Source organism: Nymphalis io, chromosome 13 (genome assembly GCF_905147045.1).
Source record: "Nymphalis io chromosome 13, ilAglIoxx1.1, whole genome shotgun sequence".
Taxonomy (NCBI): Eukaryota; Metazoa; Arthropoda; class Insecta; order Lepidoptera; family Nymphalidae; genus Nymphalis; species Nymphalis io.
In genome coordinates this window covers 8,784,047-8,810,725 of record NC_065900.1, presented here as the reverse complement: position 1 = coordinate 8,810,725, position 26,679 = coordinate 8,784,047, and the positions used below count along the sequence as shown (strand labels likewise).

The window sequence follows — 26,679 nt, the reverse complement described above, 5'->3', positions numbered from 1 at the left end:
TAATACACACACAATATTATGATTAATTTTGGATCATTTTCATTTATGTAAACATATTCCCAAAAAATTTCACAAAATTAAATCTTAGAAAATATATTTAAAATTTCATCGCAAAAATCAATTTGCAATGTTTTACAGATTAGAATATATTTCATAACGTACGGTATATTTATATATATTGACTCATATGTTCCTAAAATAAAGCAGTAAGACAGAATTCGTGACTAAAATGCGAAAAAATAGCAATGCACCGTGCTCTTTCAAATTCGTCCCTCGTAGTAAGCGGCAATAAAGCTGCGAATCAAAAGTCCGCAATAAATCACAATATGGCGTCCACTGCCCCGTGTTTGCACTCGCCCACATAATCCGTTCATACGGCGGTAAATCCATCCAGCACTGTCGCGCGCAACACTAAATCATCATAAGAGAATCCCGTTCTATATTTGTACATATACATTACTATACATTTCGCTCAAGTTCCCTCAACAATATTGCCAAAATATAAAATAAGGAGCCGTTCATTCGCTCACATACAATATGTTATGAACGTTATAAACTATCGCAATATGAAATTACTTATTCATGTCTATGTGAATAGAGATGTTTTTTGCTAAACGAAAATCCAGAATCATTATCAGATAGTATGTCGCATCGTAACGTAAAAAACTAGCCGATATATTCCCATTCTTTTTGTTCGATTTTCGCGCGCCGTTACTGAAAAAGTTTGCATCGTAATGCAATCCCGCGGCATTAGTTTTGCAGTTTATCAGCGCTTTCTCTGCTGCAAAGCTTTGAGGGATTAATACGATGGTTCAGTGTTGAACGAAATTGTATCACTAAGGCGAATTTATGTCGGCCCGTAAGATATTTTTTTTACATGTAAAACTTATCACCATATTATATATTTCTTATTTAATAACGTCGCTTAAAAAGAAATGTATCCTATATTTAAAATAAAAAAACTTTTACATAACGCACATCATTGTTTACAATGATATAAATTTCCGTAATTGTGAATGCGTAGGTAATATTTCATCACGTCAAAAGAATAAAGCTATAAAATAAAACTAAACAACATGTGCTCGTGCAATATTTGTTTTTGGTACATCGCGTTTTTTTCGTTGAGACCAGTGAGCTATCGCTGCAATTTGGCTTTTTCACTCGATTTATGCGAATAACACCGCTCCGCGGAAAGCGGGCAAACAAGCGAAATTTGTTAGCAAACAAAGCTATTTTTTAGTTTTGCGACTCTTTATATCAGTCAGATGTCTAGCTGTTGGATTGCGTAGTTGACTGATTTGTTTACGGTTTGCGTTCAACTCTTGAATAACATGATACATGCGTATGTTGCTATTTTACATCGCGGTATCGATTATGCGCGGCGCGAGCCCTCCTACATACGATGTTTGTTTCATTGTCTTTCATTCTCTTATGGACATGATAGTAAATCATGGAGATCTCTTCAAAAGAAAAACAAAATACTACTTAAGAACTTATATATTTATCTACTAAATTAAACGTTGAAGAATATAAATAAAATTAAATATTATAGAAGTGATAAAAGTACTTAAAGTATTTATAATTTATTTCGTATCAATTAATTTAATCTCACTTATAACTGACCAAAAAGGTAGGTAATTCAAATTTTAATAACACAGTGATATTATATATGTGAGCTATAAACTTTATTAACGACGTGTGAATAAAAAGGTAACTTAACTTTTAATGGCGAATAACTAGTATCGCGTGTGGTTTGAATTAGCCCATATTTTTGGACAAAATACGACCAATTTTATCGTGTATGTGTTGGTAAGTGTTTCTTATATTATAAATACTACAAACACATATGAATATTTATGACATCCACGAATTACTGTATAAATAATAGTTTATGCAATAACCTGTTTTAGAATATTTCTTTGTACCGACAATAAAATCGAGAAGTAAAATCAAAAATAAATGCCGTGCGCTTCTTACAATGGCTTCTAAGATCAGTTAAGTATGATCGTCTGTATGTCCTCAATCATGATAGCGTACTAGCTGACTACAATGTATTCATAGATCCGCTGATTAGGTACCTAAGAAAAAAATTTCTATCATCATTCTTGAAATATCTCGTTGAAAGTATATATAGCAGTATATATTGAATTTTATTGTTAGGAACAGACGTCGCATATTCGTAACAAGATCAGAAACTTTTTCCGAAAAGAAAAATCTATAGTCACTTTCACTTGGGACGCTTCAAGTCCGTCAAGTTCAGTATCTACTCGTACATAACAATGGAAGGAAATCGAATATAAGATAACTTATGATTTCGAAGGAATCTCAACATAAGTTTTAGATTAAATAATTGGTGTGATATAATTTTGAATCTTTTAAAAGTCTGGTATTAAATTTTCTAGTTCGTTTGTTACAAGAATATCACAATTTCGCTTTATAAAAGAAAGACAACATAAAATAATTTAAAACAACGTTATGACGCCAAATTACCCGAGGGCGACGTTAATTTGAAGGGGATGATGTTGTTAAAAATCAAATTAAGTTAACCTAAATTATCATCATAACACTATATTTTCAATTTTAAAGAGTGATTAACATAGTTCATAAGTAAAGTACCTATTTGCTAGGGACAAATAGTAAGTCCCTATAGTAAGAACCTATGTATGAATTTATGTATGAATACACATATACATCTACCAGTAAATTTTACGTTCACAAAACATATATCAATCATATAATCTTTCTAATAAAGCCAAATTATAACTCTATATTTGATGCAATATTACACCCAAGTAGTTCTATTAGAATTTTATAAGAGTATTTTTATTACAAATCGAGATTCAAACACCACGACGATCATTGCGTTGAGCTACGATTTTTTTGGCTAGAAGCCATTTTATTTCTCGATATAAATATTTAATTATCATATTTACATACATCGGAAACTTTAAAATCCATCTAGTAATGCTTGCATCAATCCCAATCCGACAATGTAATACCATTAACATTTTCTTAATATTATTTCATGTACAGATAGTCCCGTTACAGTTTTATATATGTGTAGACATGTCATCGACAACAGATGTCTTGTACGTCGTATAGCATATTCCGACATGGCTAAGTATCTAGGTTACATTGGACCAGGCAGAGATAAATGGCGCGGGTGAGGACTGTAACTCATAACCAACGTCTCGTCTACACGCCGCCCTCATACTTAATATGCAAACAACTTTAAAGGTTGTAAAAATAATTCGTTAGAGATTGCTCATTTTTTTAATCCTGCTTAAATCATTGCGCAAAGATATTAGGTATTAAGCTGCAAAATAGACAATAGTTTAAAAAATATATTTTCCATGATATTTTCTTATAGTGTACTTGAGATTATATCATTTTAGGTATTAAAAAACTTTTTAATCTTCTATTAATACAATTTGTGTCTCAATATAATTAATAATTTTTATCAATACAAGGATAAATTTGGTCGAAACAAAATCACTATTGTGAGATTTTTCGTTGAAAACTAGAGCCTAAATCTAAGTTTTCCTCCAGAAACCGGTAGGTAGTCCCAGCTCGATCTTAACTCCCCATACATCACTAGTAAGGCAACTTCCATATCTACCTACAAATAGATCTCGTATTCTGCATCCAGTTTAGTCGGAATACAAAACATGCTTCCCCACTACATCTCGCTCTGTCGCAATATCTGTTCTATTCCCGTAAGTCTTATACATATGTATAAAGAGACATATAGGGCTCCTTTATATGGTATCGTAGTAAGAACAATAGCAATGCAGCGAACTTTAAGCCCTTCTCTTCTATGACTTAATTTTATTGCAGTTTTCCGAAGCAGCATCATACTTTTTTATGTTAATAAAAACGAATTTGTCTTGAATACACAAGGCTAATAAATTCTGTTTTTGAAATTGAGAATTTTTTTCTTGAATTTTATCATTAATCCTATACTTTATACACAAGAGAAAATTTAATTAGTCTAAAATTATTTCAAAAATACATAGGTATATCCGTGGAAACTATACCCGTCACTATTCGAATAAAATAGTAATAGTTTATCACGTTTAAACCTGACTTCATACATAACTTAGATACAGATAATAGACAGCCTGTCAAATTAATAAAACGAAAACAGATAATAAAAATACCAAATAGGTTCGATATTACAATACCAATTGAAATTAGCATATTTGTAATATATTATAACATTGAGATACGAAATATCTGTTGATAGTGTATATTAACAGATATTTCGTATAGGTAAGTAGGTATTAAACTCGAGGGTTAAATTTAGCTGTTAATTTGTCACAGTGAATTAGCCGACGGGGTAACTGATAGCCTTAGCATGTTGCACCCTGTATGGCGCCAATATGCTCGTAAACGTCGTTCCGGCACAATTTAATACCTAACTATGCGCCTAGATACGTATCTGTTCGATCTATATTCTATTGTGCTAATTAATGAAAATTATATAAATATTGATATGTAAATCAGTTCCGTTTCATTATGTTACTAAATTTATTATATGACTACTAAACTAATTAAAACGTAGAGCATGTTATTGGTATAATTTTATTAATGAAATATTACATCGTTTAAGTGGTAAAAATGTGGTATTATCTATTTTATAAAGAAAATGTTTACAAACGTTACTGGATGCTGATAAATTTTAATCACATATATTTTAACGCTAATGCATTCTGTTGATTGTAATCGCATTTGTAACTGACAATAGCTATTTCCATAAGTCATTTATCTTAACTCAATGAGTATTGCAATAAAACCAATAAAATTGAATTAATGTTGTTTTCTAAGAAGTTATAAATAACAAGCTTGAAAGAAAATATTAGTATTTTTGGAGGAGATTTTAATTGTAAAGAGTGCGTTCGATTTTTTATAACCGATCATAAAAAACTTACAACTGTACATTTAAAGTTGCTTACCTTTGTGTTTAAGATAAAGGGAGAAAGTTGCGCAACGAACGGTCAGCTTTCTAAAATTCGATATTGTCTATTGTCAGAAATAAAATTGTATCCTGCGTAAAGTTAGTTGTTTCTAAAACGGCTCAGCGTGGGGTGGGCCCTTTACGTATCACATAATGTTATTGACAGTTATTTCTTTCAAAGAGTTAAGGAAGTTGAAAGAAATGTGCTAAGCATGTATAATATTAACTATTTAACTTTTTTATAATATAGTTAGGTGGACGGGCAGATGGGCCACTTGATGTTAAGTGGTCACCACCGCCCATAGATATTGGCACCAATAGAAATGTTTCCATCGCCGATGCGCCACCAAACTTGCAAAATAAGATGTTATGTCCCTAGTGCTGTAGCTACACTGGCTCACTCACTCTTCAAACCGAATTGGAATATGGGATGGATATTGCAAGAAGCTGTAACCCTGACTCCTATAATGTGGGATGTAATAACTCTGGCTGTAAACTAACCAATGACAAAGTAGTTTCCTCAACAACGCATTGCAACAGATTTAACCCCCATGTCAAGGGGGTCTAGTGGTTTTGTCCTTTCCCGTAGTTATTTTCGTGACTTTTGGCACATCTGTTTAGCGCTAAAAGAATAAGTAAGAGGTATTTACAAACATGACTCTGAGCTTAATATCATAGTATTAAGGGTTAATATGATATTAAATTTATAGATATAAGGGATAAGACCGCCTTTGCGCAACATTTTTATTTTTATTTTTCTTTGATTGTTTCCTACTTCACTCATCTTATTTATATTTTGTGCAACAACTGTTAAATAAATAAATTAATTAAATAAATTTAAAGTATTTTACTAATACTTAATAGTTTAGTATTCAAATAATCCATTTATTGGAGGATAACATGAGAATTTATTCAAGTGCAAGTTGCGATGTCGTGTTAAGGCGCGGTTAGGTTAGCTTGTTAGTGAACAATGCTGAGGAAACAAGTATGTATGCATCTCCATAAGAAACAAGTCACAGCAGAATGTTTGTTTGTGCTTTTCTTTACACGTACTGTAGCAATGATTACACATTCATTCCAATTACGTCGTTATGCAGACAATAACAAAATGAGGTCCAGTCAGTTTTTGTGATCGAAACGTGTAGGTTATATATTGGTATAAATAATTATATTTTAATTATTCTACAATTGAAATATTTTATTTTTAAATATCATTGAAAACTTAACTCCGTAAAACAATCAGCTAAAATATTCATTTCGTTTACACGCTAACTTTTTCAATAAAAACAGTAACCATTTATATACCTCTTTTGAATGTATAATGCGAGCAAGGCGTTAAAGGATCGTAAACAATAGCCGCATGTAATGCAGACATTTACGATTGTCTAGTAACATGACAATAATGCATCAACTATATCAAGCCTCATTGAGCTAGATACGCGGTGCATAAATCTACGATTCGGGCGGAACATAAATTTTGTCGACCAAATAAAAACGGAATTAAAAACAAGCGATTTAAAACAGAATTGCATACAATTTAAATTGACATTTTCCATATTTTATTATTACTGTTTTTGAATCATACAATATAAACTATGATGGTCTTTGACACTATAAAAAAATGTTTTGATGACCACATTAAGTTCGCCCTTTCCAACTTCATAACTCGCACCCGAAGCCTGAATTTAGTACCATATACAGAATTTCCACCTAATAAAAGGCCATGTTACGTGTAGGGAACGTTAGACACGCAATTACGAGATCTCCAGTTTAATGAGACCTTCCCGTCCTTTCTTACTTATAACGAATGGGACTAAAAGGGGAATATGTATCATGAGCCAGCAGATCAAGTTGGCCTGGTGAGGCTACACGACAAAGTTTCACGTTGAACGTTAATTAGTGCGTTCCTCACGTTCTTAAGCGTGTTTAGATGTATGTTTGCAAGACGACTGTCTCGAGAAGTAGGTAACAAGTTAAGTGTACGTCGTGTTTTGACGAATGTGTGGAAATAATGTTCATTTAAGTTGCCATATTAAGATTTTTTTTTATAAAGAGAGCACACCTTGTCTGTAGTAAATTTATGCGTCAAAGGAAGTTATAATACCATGGAATATTAGCCTTTATTAGCCGTTACGAAGAGGTAATTTGATGTACAGATTAATGTGCGTAACAATTTATTGTCAATTATCGAAACCAACACGGCGGGATCAATTAACACAAAGACGCAATTGCAAATTACACTAACCTGATCGTGATAGGTCCTTGCCTATAGATGTTAGGTATTCCTGATTGTGTTCTAACGGAAGCAAAATCTAAATATATTGTTGAATCGCGTAAATCAAATAAAAAAATTAAATATAATAAAATAAATTCGAGAGATTTTGCAAAACAGTTGAATATCTTTATAAATTAAAAATATCTTATGAAAATAGTAATCAAAAATTTGATTTTTTATTTATATTCTTTCGAGATTTACATATTGCTTATTATGCTGACGTAAAGAAAAATGTCGATCGAGTGCGAACGCTGCCAAAACTATAATAGACACCGACAAAAAAACTTTACAGGAGATTTGTAAAATCCAAATAAATGTTTGATTGTTTACATCTATTGATTAAAAAATAGCACGGGAGAAAATACTTATATTACTTGTGTGAAGTCAGGACAGGTAGCCAGTTAAGAAATATAGTTATTGCCTTTTGTAACCTTAAAATTGGAAAGTTTTAAGTCGAGTCATATATTTAACGAACATTTGACTAGCATTTAGGCATAAATAACTCGATACACAAATGTCAGTGTTCATTGATTGTCATTGGGACTTATGACTTGACTCGTGGGTTACAGTTCGAAGTTCGGATCGTGCATGCATGAAGCCTATATATTTCCCCGTTTTTGAGACTAACAGAAGCCGAAATGACAAAATCTTTAATTTATTACATCATTATAACTTTTATTTGCAAAATCATATTTATATTAAAGACTTTATTTTTCCGCGAAAGAGTTATAAGCTTGTCTACATTCATACTTCTTTTATTTATTACGGAATGTATAATAATGACATACCTATAAAACTACACTTAAATAGTGTTTAAAAACTTAATTCTCTAACATTACTCACTAGCACATACGACAAATTTTAATATAAAACTGTAACCGCTACATAAGTAGTTCGTTCGCGCATGAACACACTGAAATTTTCAGTAAAAAAGAAAAATGTATTTTATCCAACAATATACTTCGTAATTTATCATGGAAAGAAGATTCTTCAAAACTTAATATATTAAGAGAAGAAAAACAATTGTTATAGACAAGACATATGTTACGTAAATGAGTACCTACTTTCGGAATTCTGCGTTTGTGAAATACCGTAGAATATGGAGCGAAGGTGATCTAAGGTGATTCTCATTTCTCTCTCATATTTAAATTTTCCGAATGTGTACATTGTGTTATATAATCCGTAATGTTTTACATAAATCACATGTGAGATCTTATATCGGATAAATTTCAACTTATTAAAACCTTTGGTAGGTGCTTTTATACATATTTTGTTACTACAGATATTTTCGAATAAACAAATAATTGTACTTATTCATTTTATTCAATATATTTTATAGTTATAAAATATAATTATAATTGCGAAATACACCAAGACCTTGCAACATATTAGTTATTTATAAGCAAAGTAAGACAGACGGTTAACACAATATTGCAACGCTACACATTAGTTGCAAATATACAGACCGAGTCATCTGTCGCGGTCCCTCGTGGCCACTAGCCTAAGGCTATGTTAGATGTGAAATTATAACTTTAATGAATATTCCCCACGATATATATAATAATTGACGTAAAGACAATGAAATTTATTATCTGTAAGTATTTTATTGCTCTACACTAAGTTAAAAGTTCACTTAATCTTGTTTCTTTAGGTACCAAAGTACATTCTGCTTGTCATTATTTAAAATTATAAATAAATAACATAACGTATAAGATATAGATATATTACTAAATGAAAAACAATTTGTATACGTAACTTCATCGACTTGAATATTGAGATAATTTATTAAACCTTTGTAAAAGTATTTTTATTCTTCAGAAGTTTTGTTCATATAATAGTCTTAATTTTGATTTTAAATATTTCGTCATTTATTAGTCTTTAGAATAAATAAAATCTCTATTGTTAAATAATCTTAACTTATCTAAAGATAAAAATAAATGTGCATATTAAATAAAAAAATTACCATTACTCATTAAGTCATCGTGTTCAGTGCACAGGTATTTAGTAAATAACAAAATGCGTATTATTTTATTTCAAAAGAATTATTTTGGTACTGTGGAATTATATATCTAGCAGAAATAATATAATGTACGTATTGTAGGTATGTTAATACGTTCAGGCAAATAAAACGACAGACAAGTCAACCGACTTACATTAATTAAAGTGTCCCTTGAAGGCAACATGTCCACTCCGATATCGGCAGCGTACTTCGTTAAGGGGTTCCACGCAAGCCTTCACCATGCTTTATGAGGCAACCCTATCGATTCTATTGTAAACAGCTGACTTTAATTGTTTCACTTTGTGTTTTTATTATTAAAAAAAAACGTGATAATAGCATTCCCTTATCTACTACGTCAACTAAGTATTTTTTGGTTATATATAAAAAAAGATATTCCTATAAGATACTTTAAAAAAAAAAACAATCTTACTGCATCAGTAGCATGTGTAATGCACAGTAATAAATTTTAAATAATAAAAAACTAAACTATCCTTATTTGTACGGACGTAATGAGGTGTTTCTGTTTTTAATTTAAATGAACACCTTTACAGATCTAGGTTATATGCAGGCGTTAATAACAACATTTTTAATCATTTTCTAAAACCTTATTTATGATGCAGATAGCTGACAATCTAATGAAGTTCTTATCTCGGACATGAATAAACATTCAATAAAATTGTCGGACTAAATCGAAAATATTCAAAGACGAATTTCACAAACATTAAAATTCAAGTCGAGAATTAATAAAGAGATAAATAAATTTAAGAGCAGTGGGAATGTGGGTCTGCCGTTACGGGTCCGGTTCGCTTTATGTGCATATCGAAGATGGATGGCGGGTGCGCGGCGAGCGCGGGACGGGGTGAGTAGCGGGGGACGGGGCCGCGAATACTTTCCCCCGCCACTCCAACCCTCCTCTCCACCGCGCCGTAATGGCCGCGACCACGCAGCCCTGTCAGACGACAAAAATGCCATAATAATGGCCTCTGAATAGTTTTTGCTGCACCGCTCCAAATATCCACTCTGCCCCTAGTACGTGACAACTCGCCGGTCATCTCCCTTTTATTGAGAAATTCGTCAGTTTTATTTCCCGTTTGGAAAAAAGTAGATGTTGAAAGGGATGGAATCCGGTTGTGTCATTTCAAACACTTGATAAGTACCTATCATTCGGGAACTTTTTCGTTGAAGAAATTCAGTGAAGCTGCTTTCGTTAGTATTCAACGAATGCTTGGTTTTTATTCGTCTTCAGAATAGACGGTCACCTTCAGGACTCTTTAATTATGAACCAATAAGAAATCTACTTCTTCTAGTGACTTAGGAGGACTTCTTGACAATACCTTATTAGTCGAGATTGTTCACGATCATTTATCAAAATAAATTATCGTAATTTAAGCGCCGAAAAAGTATCAAGCGTTTGAAATTTTAACTCATTTATTGGCAAGAGCTTAATCAAACAAAGCTTTTCTAATCGTAAATTTTTAAGAGATTAAAATGTTATATATCTTAGGAAAGGTAAGATATTTTATTATTATCCTTATATCAAATGGCAAGTTAAATATTATTTATAAATTTACTTTAATATTTAGGATCCTCTACAAGTTAAAGAGAAAAATCCTTCAATAACTTTAAGAGAACGTTATACTTAATCATTGAATTGATCAAATATTGAGCGTAATAAGTTCAAGCTCAGTGACTAATTAAAAGCAACGATCTGTTAATAATTGTTGCGTTATTATCGGAGCGGTGATATTGAACGTCAACAAAGGTGGACCAATTAAGAGTTTCCCCGAATGTCCGAACAGAGTAGTTCAGAATGATAGCACCGTCAATTATGCCTCACCGCCTCGCCCGCTCTGCCAATTACCGGCCAGGCTACCGATTGATAAAAAGTTTCGAAAAATTCGCCCAAACATATTCAGGTTATCTTTCGAAGAGAACCTCGGGCGCTACGAACGTCCGCTTTCCTGGAGAAGCAATTTTGGCCAGTACGCTAACTGACGATAAAATTAATTATAAGCAAAATGAGGACGACAACGATCACATCACGAATTTAAGAAAGATATTCTCAGATTAATTGAAAAAGTGATCCATCGCAATCTTAAATTTGAAAATTTTACGAAATAGCTTTTGTTTACGACTACAGAGTTACTAAAAAACTAGAGCGCGCTTCATGTATGAACCATGACGTGGTCGCAAGAACAATCACCGCGAATAATTCATATTCCGAACGCGCTGCAAATATTCAGCACTGATTTATGAGTGACTCTGTTTTGTTCACTGATCGAATCTTGTTAACGACGAAGTTTTCAGAAGTAATTTGATCTTCTTTACCTTGCCTTCGATTAAGCTGTTTTTTTATTATTCATAAATGAAAAGTTTTTTCGTATAAATATATATATATGCTAGGAATATTGTTTGCTTTCAAATAATAAACAAAACAAAAATTACCTAACGCTTGAATATTTTCACGTGGTTCCTATCCTATTTAGTTCCCATCGGGCGGCTTATTGAAGGGGTGCTGAGCTCGACGACACCTGTATACGTATTGTGTCGCATAAATTCACCGTCCGCGATTCAGACTCGCGGCAGCCGCGTCCCATGGTTTATTGAACTCGGTATCGAGATAAGGCGCGTATTCTATAGAATAGCAGCGAAAATATCATATATTCTCGCAATTTTTCTCCGCTCGTTTGCATTTCCTGCAGGAGCTCGTGAGCGAATGCTCCGCGTCTCATAATTAATTCAATTCAAATCACATCGCCCACGAGCCCTCCAATTTATCTGTAACTGGTGCAACGCCTTGTATGGTAAAACGATTGTGTTTGTGTAGCGCTTTCTCGCACAACATTTCATATTATCAAGAATTAAACATGTTTTATTAAAATATCTGCGTTTTATTTAATATACGTATCTACAATAATAATAAACTACTATAGTGTATCATTAGAATTAGAAATAAGCAGGTTATACAGAAAAAATAAGATTTTTAGATACTAAGTAGACGCATACATGAGAAATAGGAAATGGTAACTTATTAACACACAATAAAGATAATCTCTAACTCTGCCGGACTCCTTAAAAGTCCATTTTCCGAGCTAGCAATGGAAATGTCGCGGAGGTTAAAACAAACGGGTGCGCGAGCGCAAGGAAGAGTAGAGGGGAGGAGCACGGTCTAACGAGGCGCGCCCAGGCCGCTGCCCTTGCGTACCTACTGTAGTTTATGTGCTTAGGTATGAATTTTAATGAATACCTACCGCAATTACAACTACAATATTTCAAAGAAACAGAAGATTGTAATTTGATTACAAGAAATCCGTAAATAAAACAGACAGAGGTGGCGAAAATATTTAATGGATCATAAATACTATAACGTAAGACTACTGAGTAATTGATGTGCTTTACTCGGGCTGATTATCAAATAAACCGAAAATTAATAGAAATTTACTTATTATTTTTCTAATAATAGTACATTTAAAAGCATCAATTTTTTCTCTAACCCAAAAACCAAAGTGGTACAATAAATATTAGGAAGTAGGCACTTCGTACGAATGTTACTAGCACTCGCTTTTAAACGAATTGGTCGGCATAACAATAAAAACGTCTGTGGGCCCTTTCACACATTCTAATGTGCTCAGCGCTCCTTCATTTGTCGAGGGCTAGCACGCAGAGGAAATATTTTCCCAAATCCATACAGCCTTAAGGATCTCATAAAGCAGTCGTTCCCCACGCGAAAGTATGGAAGTGAGATTTATTCGGGGGACTTCGGTCTCGGTCCCAGGGCTTTACTATGATGAATTGACACTTTTTCAGAGCTGCGTACAAATTTCAACTCGAACAATATTATGTACGCACGCAGAATGAAAAATGAAGCGCTGTAGGTAAGAGTTACAGTTATGACTTGGAAACTTTTAATGCCTCTAATGAGGTAAGGCGTCCATAAATATTTCCATTCGTAAGATTAGTGGCTCTTTACGGAAGTCGGGGTAACGCATAACGCTGAGACGTTCCTACCCACTGTTAATTAGTTATGAATGTATAATTTTATATTAAGATATATTATAATAGTATTGTTATAATTTAACAGTATTTTACTAAAGCTTCAGTTGTTATATGCTTATATGATTACGTGTTAACTTGCAAAAAACAGGAGTTCCATAAATGTACAGGTAATCGCCATGACCTGGCGTCACGAAATCTAACATTCTTGCATATGTAATATACAGGTTTGATTTGTGATCCCTCATGTCTGAAAGAGCATTATAAAATTTAATATAAAAAGAAAAATATCGTTTTATAGATTGTAAAGGAATTATCAATATGGTAGAAAAAGTACAGAACGTTCGCATTTCAATATAACAACGTGTATGAGTTACTACGGCAAACTGGTTCTTCCCAATATGATGACTTCATTCGATTAGAAGAGCTTTAGGCAATCGTCTAAATTATAATAATAAGCGGGCGTGAGCTCATTCGATGGCCTGTCTTAATAAAGACATTATAAATATCTTATATTCGACGTATGGCTAAGAGTTGGCACAAAATACCAAAAGATTATTATATTTGTGTTTGGATGAAGCACTTACAAATTATGTATGAACAATAAATCAGTGCAGTAAAATTTTTAGTTTATTAATTTTAATACATTATATTGATACAGGAATATAATAGAGGTTTATTTGATACGTGATAAATATTATACTAAAATAAACAAAATTATCGTAAACGAAAACAAATATTCAAACACGCGAGGCAGCAACGAAACAAAACGTAGGGAAGGCCGTAACCGGTGATTTAAGCGGCCACCAACCAACAATAGTTGCTTCGGCCGTATGAATAAAACGTATACAAATTTAATCAAAGAGAAATCTATTAGTAAAATGAGAAGCACGGAAGGGAGTACCTATACATATTCAACGAGGCACTGTATCACGAACGAGCCAATTTATGCAGCAAGTCCTCGGAGTATCGTACTTTTACCGCGACCATATGTAAAACTGGACTATTTCTTTTGCCGATCAGATTGTCACCTGTAAACTGAGAAACGCGATTTATTTCTTTCGATTTCAGAACCTCGTTACATTGTTGCTTTGAAATTGTGAGCTATTCGAGAATAGCTTTGCCATACTAATATCTATTAACCCGATAATATATTTTATAAAATAGTTGAAAATGTTTTCACATCCAGTGGGAATATGTGAACTATCTTCGTAGCAATTTTTTCATATTTCTTAGTTTATTTATGTACGATTCACTTTAAATGTAATTTTATTGTAGTATTTTATTTATTTAAATGTAAAACAAATAAATATTCCGATCTCAACCGCCAGCAGTCCTTTTGTAGCGGTCTCTCGTACCAACGTGCACTTCTTTGGCGACAAGTTTCCTTTAAAGCATTCATCAAGAAAGATCTCGTATCTTTCTTTGTCGGTTCAATCTCCTTCGATTTACAGAAGATAAAATTTTAACTTGGAGGAAAATGTTCAGCTTATTTCTGAACTTTTAACTAATAACTTCTATATTTGAACGATAAAATTTTGGTTTATTATGTAGCAACCTATTTAATGTTTTTCTGCTAGATGTCTAGATTAATAGTAATGAAGGATCTCTGGGTATTTTACTACGATATAAATAATAATAATAATAAATAAGGTCACGAAGACTTAGATATATTCGATAATTTACAGAACAGTCAATAATTTAAAATAATTCATATTACTACACTATTACTTACAATTACGTAACACTAAGGATAATTTTTCAGTATAAAATCATATCTTCTATTAATGAAATAACATCAACTCGCAGAAGTTGTGAATGAAACTTAGATCTAGATCATATTTAACTCGACGCAATAATTTATGAATGTACTTAGGTATATCGTTTTGTATCAGTGTAATTCACTTGTCATAACCAAATAACAATTAAAACATCAGCAAGCAGCTTGAATACACTCACAAATGATGTAGTTTATATTGAGTGTATCAAAGGGCGAGTAAAAATACAATTGGAAGCAGACGCCGAGATCAACGTCCCATCCGGGAATCGAGTTGAGAAGACTGTATTTAAAGTTTATGTTGAAGTGACTTTAAATATCGAATTTTATACGCATCATACATCAAAGAAATATGCATAAAAATAAGTATTTTATGTTATTGATATAGTACGTTATTTTCGTTTACTTGCATGTCAAGCGAAGATCATTTTTCATCAACGATTGTAAACTGGTAATAATATATAGTAAGTTAAAAATACTTTTAAAAAGGAATAGTTTTTAATTTGTAAGTTATATATCGCCTAAAATTTTAAAAGCAGAAAACATTGAAACGGACGATTTAATTACACATACAAAAACATATTGACTTACCTAATTACTTTATTTGTATTTTATTGCCTGAACAAAAATTTCAACAAAGAAACGTGAACTTCCTATATGGGAATCAAGTTAAAATTATTAAGGGAACATTTCCATATATAAAATATCACATTAATGATCCGCTGCTCCAACGCATCGGTTTCAATTAAGGTTTTTTGACATATTAATTCCTTAAACATAATTGTAAATATTTTAGTAGGTATAATATAATATTATATTAATTAGTCTCCGAGCAAAGGCCCACACACCAGCTACATACTACCAGCAGGATAACTATAATATTATACTATCAAGACTTAAATAAAATATTTTTTTCAAAACTTTTACAGTGTAGACATGAGGTATTCTGGTCCAAATTATGTTGTAAATTTTAAGGTTATTTTATATCGACGTGGAAATAATGCAAAGGCTCAGACAGACATTTATAGACATTTTTTCAACATTTAAAATATATCTTCTCGGTATCAGGAATATATAGGTACCTATATAAAAATTTTAGATTTGAGTAATGCAAGTACTTTTTGTATGTCACAAAAACCAAAACAAAAACTTTATACTTATTTAATATTTATAATAATTGTAGATTTTTCAATTGTTAAATGTTTAGTAAGTTAATACCTAATAATTTATGTAGTTTTTTATTTACTCGCCAGACATATAATTAGATAAGGCAATTAGTCCAACAAGTAATAGACCTTGAATGTTAATTTGTATTAATTAATTTTGACGTAAAAGTACCTATCCTAACTTTATAACGTACTTAGGAAATGCTTTATAATTTAATTTAAGTTGTCTGATAATAATCCTATCGCAATAATTTACAGATAACATCTTAACCCTCATCAAAATTAGTAAACACTGTAGGTATAAATATACTTATTATAAAAAAAAAAACCTTATTTTTAAAACGAAATTATTTAAATTTCAACCAAAAAGATCGAAAGCATATCCTTTGTGTGAGTGAGTAATATATTATGTCATTTTAATTTTAAATAAAATGTTATTCAAATGGAATAAAATAAATTAAATAATAATGTAGGAGTGAAATAATTCCTACACTGTGAATACTAGTACAATAAAATTAATAGAAGTCAATTATAGGTACTCATCAAAGTACTATTAATAGTTTTAAATCATCAAACCTCATACATATTCATATATTGTTTTCCAATTAACAGTGTGTGAGACACTCAAATTCAATTCAGAAGTCACATGACTATAAATGGCTGCAATATAATAGCGGCCTTAGACATATTTGAATATCTCGCAGCGCATCGGAGGTTCGCCATTGTTGCCTCCGAGTATGGACTTAATTAAGAAAGGAATAGGTGGGAAGAGCTACAGGCATTCAGGCATGGCGGGCTAAGTCGGGCGCGTGTTAGGTGCTCGAGTGTTCTAGAATGGCTCTTAAATATTTGCTTTGTTTAAATTGGTTCGATAAGTTTCTGCGATATAGGTACGTTATCTATATATATTTAGGTATATATTCCTTATTTATAAGGATAATTCTTATATTTTTATTAATTTTTTATTGAAATTTATTATTTATTTTTATCGATATTAAAATTTTGTATTATTGAATTAGTACCTAAAATGCCACTATTTTTGAAAATAAGATAATTTTCTTATAAAATAAAACCCACCTCTATACGGATCAATCTATACGGATATAAAATTTAAAATATCTACCTATACGGACAAGAATTAAATACATTTTTATCGAGTTTTAAGCTCAATACCTTAGTAAGTAGGTAATAAGATTTCTAAAGTGATCTTAAATAAGGTTGAGATATATTTAAACCTTTAATTTAAAATGTTGTTAGGTTAATGATATTTATTTTATTATATTAAATATATTAAGCATTAACAGATATATCCACCAATATATCTGTTGTTTAACAAGCAGCAATTTAATAGTGCTAAGACAGTATTTGGTTTCAAATTCGGCTGCAGGGAAATCAAGATGCTAAAACTTGTATTGGTGTGTCGGTATATATCTGCTGCGGGCAGTAGTAGTACACAAGGGATCACTACGTAGGTACTCTATTATTATTTCAAAACGAAAACTATTTAGCATAACTATTGAAGCAAGATTAATTAAAACACATTAAAGGGTTTTATATTGAGTTAAATTATATAGTTATCAATACACCTACTGTTACCTATGTACGTAGCATATTGAGTCATTTTTTTTCTTAGATTATTTAGATACCTCTTATAAAACTATACATGATTTCTTTTTTCATATGTAAACATACAGCAAGACAAACTTATATTACATATTTAAAAAAAGAAAAAATACCCACTATGTCAAATTTAATTTATATAACATAATTTTATTTATATTTCGATCTTCTCAGATTTGTATCTGAGAAGATCGAAATATATTTTTATCATTAATATATCTAGGTACATAATTAGGCACCTAACCTTTAAATCTCTAAATGTTATTACATTATAGTCGTTCTTAAGACATTAATTGGATCTTTATATATATTTACTAACAATTTAACTAAATTAAAACCATTTGCCTACTAAATAATTAACGGGTATGACTGTCTACATAAGTTTTAATTATTCGGATTTATTAGCATTTATCTAACTGAACCTTAGAAGAAATATTTGATTCTACTTTATCTAAAACTGTAGGAGTACCTGACCGTCTAAGTATAGAATATATTTTTATAAACACCATAGATTCAAATGTATATTTAAAAAGTTTTTATATATTTTATATATTCGACGTATACTATACATTTATTTATTCGTTTTGTATCAAGGTTGTATAAATAGCTATAACTTATGAAATTACCATTACTTTGTTCGCTGACAATGAGCTATTAAAAACAGGTACTTATTTATATAAAGATCCATAATTCAAATCGACAAATAATCGATTAAATTATATAAAATTTTAAATGTGAAATCAATGAATAAATTATTCAATAAAACGTATGATCTTAATGATAGACTAGCGTTCTTCAGTAACGCATATTTGATTATTCCTGTATCGTAGGTATCGTAAACAATACCTACTTAGTCGTAATTAAAATAGTTTATTCTCAACGCGGTTTTCCTTTGAGTGTTTTTCAATAGTGCAATACAACAAAAAATATGCGTCTGAAGGTATAGACTGAAAGCGACATCTAATTTAAATTATCTTATAAGAAAAAGTTAATTAAAAAATAAAATACATATTATTCTAGCAGAATTTATTTACATATATACGATAATAAATTAATCTATAACTTTTTGATCTTAGAAAAAACAATAAGGGAGAATGCTATTTATTTACCTTCCATACTTTTGATAGGAGCCTACTTTATATTATAGATATTTATATAATCTGTACCTAATACATATACAAGCGCCATATCAGTAGCAACACCTGCTAATAGTTAACAGCTGCAGTTTCAATTCTTGGCGACGTGATCCTACCATAAAAAACAATTTATAAATATTTAGTATGTTATAAAAAGCAATTCTATTGTTTTTTATTTATTACAATAATCATAAATATATGATTACTAGTTTTTAAAGTAAATGTTTCATGATATATTTATTGCTTAAATATTTTCACAAGCAATAAACCGCGGCTCTCGTGCTTCCCCGTCCTTACAGAGGATCTCGCGGAGTTACTGCAGGGATATAAATTAAATGCTTACGTTTGCCCCGCTCCGCTAGTTTAATTAAGCGTCTCCTTTGTCTGTATGTGCGTAATGTTCAACATGTACGCTCCTGGCCCGGGACATAGTGTGAGAATATGCCTGAGCCATGTGGACTCTTTTTAACAAAATTTATGATGTTGACGGTCGCCAAAATATAAAAAAAGATTATGTTTTATAAACTACTCCTGAGATGTTATTATCTATCGGTTGATTTTTATATTATCCGATTTAAAGTTGGTACCTACAATACATACCTACAAACGTCGGAGATTTAAGAAACCAGCTATGTTTAAACCAGATAACATTTAAATATTGAGGAATAAACTAAAACGTTGTCTTAATTCATATCATGTACGTACCTACATGAGATGAAGCGCGCCGAGGAGATTAAATTTTCAAACATTTGCTCGTGCGTTTTTTTTTCACACAAATCTTCTTTAAGCTATTTTTGATTATTTGTTTAATACGAAGTTACAATAAAGGTTATAATTACCTGACGCTGGAAATGATGAGATAGGCGATCTATACCTATTTCTAATAACATTTGAAGCACTATTTATGACTTTTTGCACGCAACACAAGCGGTCTACAGACTGGCTATTCGGAAACTAAAAAACTTTAAGCCGTTGACTCTCCAGTTCTTTTCAATACAAAAGCTTTTTATCTAACAATCGCGACTTTCTCTTGCGCAATGACTCAAAAAAGTAATGTCCTTTGTTCGCCGAACATAAAGCGAACTTTCTCCGTGCACTTGTACAATGAACCAGCACTTTAAAGAACTCAGATTTTATGAGTAAACTGTTAAATATGACAGTAGTTATAAAACAGCGATCGAGCTATCCGATCGGCCGGACAATCGTGATGATACTGAAAAACGGTATTCTTTTATCCAGAAATCTCTTAACGAGGTTAGTTTAGGCAAACTTTTGTGACGGTCATCTTTTTGTTATGTTTTATTTGGGTCCGTATGAGTTCTTATGTTAAATTACCCTTTGTGTTACGAAACATCCTGAAGCAAAGGGTTGAACCGTTCACACGTGTTTCGGGTGCGCAGGAGTGAATGTGATGAAGCGATTTTGTCAATAGCCCCTCAGATAGAACGAAGAACATGTTTGAAAAATAATTTGAATACCCAAATGCAGATGGCTTCTTTTATCTTGGAGCTTTGGGGCGCGCCGGCGAACTACAAGTTAATTAAGGTTTGGCCATCAATTAAATATTGGTTTTCATTGTTTTAATTTTGCCGCCGAGGTTGTGATTTATTTAAATACCTATCTCGTTCTTAATTAAGTTGCGCAGTGCTAAACAGGTTAATAACGAAAAACTCGTTAAATTGAGATATTGCATTTATTAATAATAAAATTACAGCAACTATGTAACACAGTTCATTATATATTAATTTAAAAAAATCTTGTATTGGATTATCCGACAACTTGTTTATTTATTTTTATAATAAACTAGTAAGTCATAATTCGCGGAATAAATAGATATAGTCAAATCCCGCTCATTCGTCGTATCTGGGACGATGCATTCGTTCAGCAATGGATTCACTGAGCGAAACACCAAAATTTATTAGGTTAGTAGTTGCCGTAGGTCGATAAAACTACAAACCGACGCCAGAACGACGTATCTCAATAAATCCGGGAGAAAAATAAACGACCATCGACTGAAAGAAACAGAGTAAACTTTCGTACAATACCACCAGAAGGTTGTATGACTGAAAAGAAGAATGCGCTGTGCAATTTTGTGATATCTTTTTCACTCTTTCAATGGCGGAGGCTCTAGGCGACATACGGACGTTATAGTGTTGAATTAGCATATTTATTGCTAGTTACACGACAAAATAAATTTATCTAAGCCCGCTGGGCCGGAGATATATTCGTTTTTTCTGGCGATACATATTCCTGCTTCCGCTTGATACTTCATGTTCAATCTGGGAAAGGCTGACGTAAAATTAAGATTTAGATCTTACTTTTTTTATAATAATAATCGCTCACCTATCAACACTTATCTAACGCGTATTATCTATAACCTGCCGCTTATTTTCAAAAACGAGCGTTTTTTGTCTTTCTTAAAAGTTATTAAAAAATTAAATTGCTTTTTACTATATACAATCTAATTAAATCTATTTTTAACGCATAAAAAGCTAATTTATTTTTCAACATTATTGCTTTTGTATAATAACTTATCTGTTCTGTAATGCTTCCTGCAACGCCAAAAATATTTACCTGAAAACAAAGAAATTGAAATTAAAAATTCAGTTTTTAATTCATACCGAGCGCGCCCGCACTCCAATTCGTCATTATAAATAGGTAGCAATCTACCTGCCCTCGACACATAGCCGAGCGCACATACGCACACTTCGTAAACGCCTCTGACAAAACCTGTTTGGGACGCCGCCGGCATACGAATGTACTATCCTTCCAACATATTTTCCGTCTTTCATCGACGCTATAACATCACATAAATCTGCCTCGCTCGCTCATCCGAACCAACTTCACATCGCTCCGAGCTTCGGCCAATAGCAGCGCGCCGACCCATCGCCATATTGAATGACGCGACCGACCCGCCACCTATCCGAACTTATGCGAAGGCCGCGTCACGACGCTTTCCGTATTGTTTTTATAAGTTTTCTTCAATTTGTAATAGTTTTCACGGTTATTTTTGAGTGAAATCAGTGATTTATTGAGTGTGTTATTCTAAGAATGCAGGCAAGTATCATATTTAACCAATGTTGATACTATTATGGGTAAAAATGAGCAGGACGCTACCAAAACTATTTAAAGCTATGTTCAGACAGTGTTTTGTTTATATTATTAAATAATGTAGATTTTCTGTGTATTTATACATTTAGCAGTAGTACTAATACTACTGCTAAATGTATAGATACACAGGAAATCTATAATATTATTCCCATAAACTTCTTATAAGACTCATCAAAATGAACACTGAACATTTGTTATTTTAGATAGTTTTGACTAATTATGAATATAAATTACTACATTAAAAGTCTCTTAATGTAGGATTACTATATAGGTGATTGAACAAAGCTATTATTAAGATAATAAAATATCAACCGGTCTGCTTATGTTTACACAATTAAATTTACTAATATCATAGGCATAGCTTTTACCATGTAGGTATTGTATTTTATCCATGTTCTAATAAAATCTTTCTTTAAAGCACTTAAACCAAACGACTGAATTGATTATTTTAAATTTTCTATTACTATTTGTTCAATAATAACCACATAGTCCAAAGATGCCTAAACTTTTTTTAGGTTATGCAATAACATTTATATATTTTTCCTTTATTTAAGACATTTCTTGTTACCCGGTATTATACACTTATTGTAAGCAGAATTTTTTTAACTCCTTAATATATTTCAATTATAAATTAATCAAGATCCGACGGATTTGTTTTTCGAAGCTCCGACGGAAATTGAGCGCATGCGCGGTTTGTGAATTGTTATAGGACTAATTAAAGGCTGTTTTTTTACTATTTTACATACCTACCTATCTACAATGCTTGAATAAATATTTTACTTTAAAAATTGTTCGAAATGTACAATGCAAATATAACAACAGTACAGTACAGTAACAGCCTGTTAATGTCCCACTGCTGGGCTAAGGCCTCGTCTCCCTTTTGAGGAGAAGGTTATATAATAATATAACAACGTTACCTATAAATATTTATATAATATGTATAACAGGTACGTATGTATACCTTAACTAAACTTTACTAGAGTTTTCATATCTAATTTTTGTTTATATTTTATATTGTGCTTCGTTGTGAGGGAAAACGTCATGAGGAAGGAGGCCTGCATGTACTTAGGTACTTAAGGGATGAAAATATGCCACATCCAACCAACCAGCAGTGGGACGGTTACTTACTTACGGTTTTACTTTTTTATATTAGACTTTACTTAAATATTACCTACATATGTATGTCAAGATATACCTAAATAATTCTCATGAATTATATCCCATGAGAGGGTAAAAAATTATCATCCAGCTTCAATTTATTTAAAGAACATTAAGAAAAGTAATATTTTATTTGCAATAAGCAAAACAATTCTTCTCAGCACATTTCAAGTCGACCGTTGAATATTCCTTAGGTAGTTTAAGTTGGAGATAAAACTCGGAGTGCAATAGTGCGATATTGTGAAAGTTGGACGTAGCTGAAGAATTCTCAATACTAAATAGAAAGAGCGTCGCGTCGCGGGATATGCATTAATGTTTCTTTATACCGTTTTTTTTTTGAATTAACTGGTTAAAACTGGTTATTTTAAATAAGTTTATAGTATTTTCCAAATGATTAATTAAATTTAAAATAAATAATTTATAAATACAAACAATGTGTAGGAACTTATCAAAATTGGTATTGATGTTACCTATCAATTATGAGAATATTTATAAGATTTATAATAAAATGTTTGCTTGTATAAATTATAAAATTTGGTAGACATTATTAAATTGAAAACATTGAGATAATTTAACACATTAAATTTGCATTGTTAAAAACATCGTTGCCGTTATGGTCTTCTATAAGACTGTAATATATATTTGCTATTTACAGTGCAAAGCTTGCATTACAGAGATAATATACGCTGCCAAGTCTTCCTCGGGCAAAAGAAGTGAAACGAAAGGCGAGATTTAGTGTGGAAATTTTGGAAGTCAGCCGGGCTGCATTTGTGGTGGTCGCATTAATCACGATAGAAAAATATCCCCCACTTCCGAATACTTTTCTTACTGTACGTCATATTTTAAACTTTTATGACTATTAAAATGATTAACATTTACTATTCTATCATAAAAACACATTACGATTAATATTTTAATAAAAATATATATCATATCTACATTTTAGTTTCATCGTAGTCGGGTAATTAGCTAACCATGAATACTTTAAATATAAACGGGACGGACCTAAGCCTACTTAAACAAATTTACAACGATCGTTACTCCTGAAGGTGACCCAAATTACCATGAAAAAAGTTTAACAGCCCTTTATTTCAGAACAAACAGAGGCTGTAGGTGGGAATCCCGTGTAATCCTGCCCACTTATCACGCGTGCAAAATGCAAATTCGAGCGGGCCCGGCACTACGCAGAATTAACGAAAACGCAAAACGGACCGGGTTGGTACCTATCGTGCCTCATGAAAATTGTCAAACTTCGTCTAACATTATTAAAGGATAAACAGCGTAATCTCACTCGCCGGTGATATTTAACGCGCTATATACAGTGCTTAAACTAGTTTCTTAAGAAAACGTTCTACCCTTGAATAAGATATAACTACCGAATATACGAGTAACATCTCCTATAGTGCAATACATCGTTTAAAATGTTACGAAAGAACAAAACATGGCGTGTGTAAATGCAGTTAGCACTTGCGCGCTTTTCAATACCTCTTCACATTATTGATTAAGTTCTGAGAAAAACTTGGCACGCCTGTACGAGCTCACATGTGAGACTTGTGATGCGTATTACCTACGGAGCGATTACGTGAATGTTGATTTACCATGTACAGAACTGCGAGATGTAACATCTGATAATAATAATAACATTCTTTTATTTATATGAGCGTTTGTATACTTATTTTGTAATTATAGTTCAAGGTCCGGATTTGTAAATGATAGATATTATATCGAATGTTTTTTAACTACATTGACATAATATTATAGACATTATTTAACAGATTAATGTGACTTCATTTTTGTTCTTCGTTTTATATTATTTTTGACAATTAATAGTAATTTTTTTGAAATTTAAATATTTATGTTAAATTTATTGAAGATGTCATACTTAATTATCTGAACTTCAAAGTTACGAGCGGGCCTATTATAACATAATTACGCCTTACCTACAGTTAGAAATGAAATATGAATATTATCCGCAAGTCCGCGAGCTAATCTTCGGCCATTTTACCAAGCCATGGTCTGCCGAAGCCCGAAGCTTAACGCCTGTTTGTTAGCTGTAATACGCTTTTAACACCTGCGTTTCAAACTTATGTAATGTGTGAATGAGATAATGTAGATATTGTATGGAGCGCTGAGTAAAATGTTAGGCATGAGTGAGCCAAGAATGAGCGTAATGCGTAGGAACCGCAAATAGATTTAATTGGATGCCTGATTGATGATCGCAATTTAGATTCAAAACATTTTTGTTACATACATATATATAAGTATAATATAAAATAAATAAATACAATAACACGTAGATGTTCTAAATCCACAATATAACCTACTTGTTAAATGTTATATTTATGGCTGAACTATTACATTTTATCTTTGGTAGATATATTTTTTTATTTACATAAAAAAAAAACACTGATTAATAATAAAATACGAAAGTACGTATATTTACCTAATATAAATTCTTATTAAAACTCAAAATTTAGATTAGAGTCGAGTTAAGAAGAGCAAGCAGGTTGCATTATTTTAAAATATTTTCGTGCAATGTGAGATATATATTGAAAAAATTAATGACAAAGAATCACAATGACCTACTTAGCTATATTTTCTATTATCTCAATATTTTATTTGTTATAATTATAATTCTATGTAAATAAATAATATTTTATTACAACCATGTATTTATTTATATTATTAATACATAATATCATAATTTTTGATAAGGAAGACAAGTGATGTTAGACAATTACTATCGATGTTTGTTTGAGTAATTAATGAGTAATGAAATAATTTGTATTATCTGTTTTGCATTTAATTAGATCGCTATTACATACGGTTGGCAACCAGAGGTATTTGCACCTAACTTGCTAAACGACATAGCTTGAAGAAAACAAAACATTAAAACGCGCTTTGTCGAGTATACAGAAAATAACCCAAGCGTATTTTGATAATTATATTTAATCGTATCTATAATAGGTAGACGGACTGGCAAATGTGCATACAGGCCACTTGACTGTAAGTGGTCAACAGTGTCCATGGATATTTGCGCTGTAAGAAATATTAATCATTCCTTACATCGTCAATGCTCCACCAATCTTAGGAACTAAGAAGTTTTGTCTTGTACCTGTAGCTACACTAGCTCACACCTTCATACCGAAACACAACAAAACTAAGTAGTTTTATTTATTTTTATTACAATATTTATAATTCTATCTATCTAAGTAAGTAAACTTCATTCCCGTACCTACCTAGTACCTAATTACTATTCGTTATGAGCCCATATAAACAGCACCGTAATATGCTACTTATGCGAAAGCACGTCTACATTACAAATCTTTTTAGGCGTACCCAAAGACAGGCCCTGTATTTACAATGTTTCTATTACGATAAATTGGTATACTAAATTTGGTCGCTTAGCTCCTTTAGCCCAGGTGAAGGATATCTACATATTTATGAAACCGGAAGCCGTCTTAAGGGGAGCGTCTTGGTTTAAAAA

The 26,679-nt window shown here is 31.8% G+C and overlaps 2 protein-coding genes across 2 annotated transcripts in view; one reads left to right on the top strand and one right to left on the bottom strand.

Annotated features, from left to right (window-relative positions):
• Positions 1-26,679, bottom strand: part of LOC126772922 (homeotic protein ultrabithorax) — a 121,089-nt gene that overhangs the window by 39,073 nt on the left and 55,337 nt on the right. The gene's annotated exons all lie outside the window — the stretch shown is intronic.
• LOC126772923 (uncharacterized) overlaps positions 21,863-26,679 on the top strand; it is a 54,683-nt gene continuing 49,866 nt past the window's right edge. Inside the window, exon 1 of the mRNA XM_050493524.1 lies at positions 21,863-21,980. Coding sequence (XP_050349481.1) covers positions 21,975-21,980 — 6 coding nt within the window. The 5' untranslated portion in view covers positions 21,863-21,974. The remainder of the gene's footprint in view (positions 21,981-26,679) is intronic.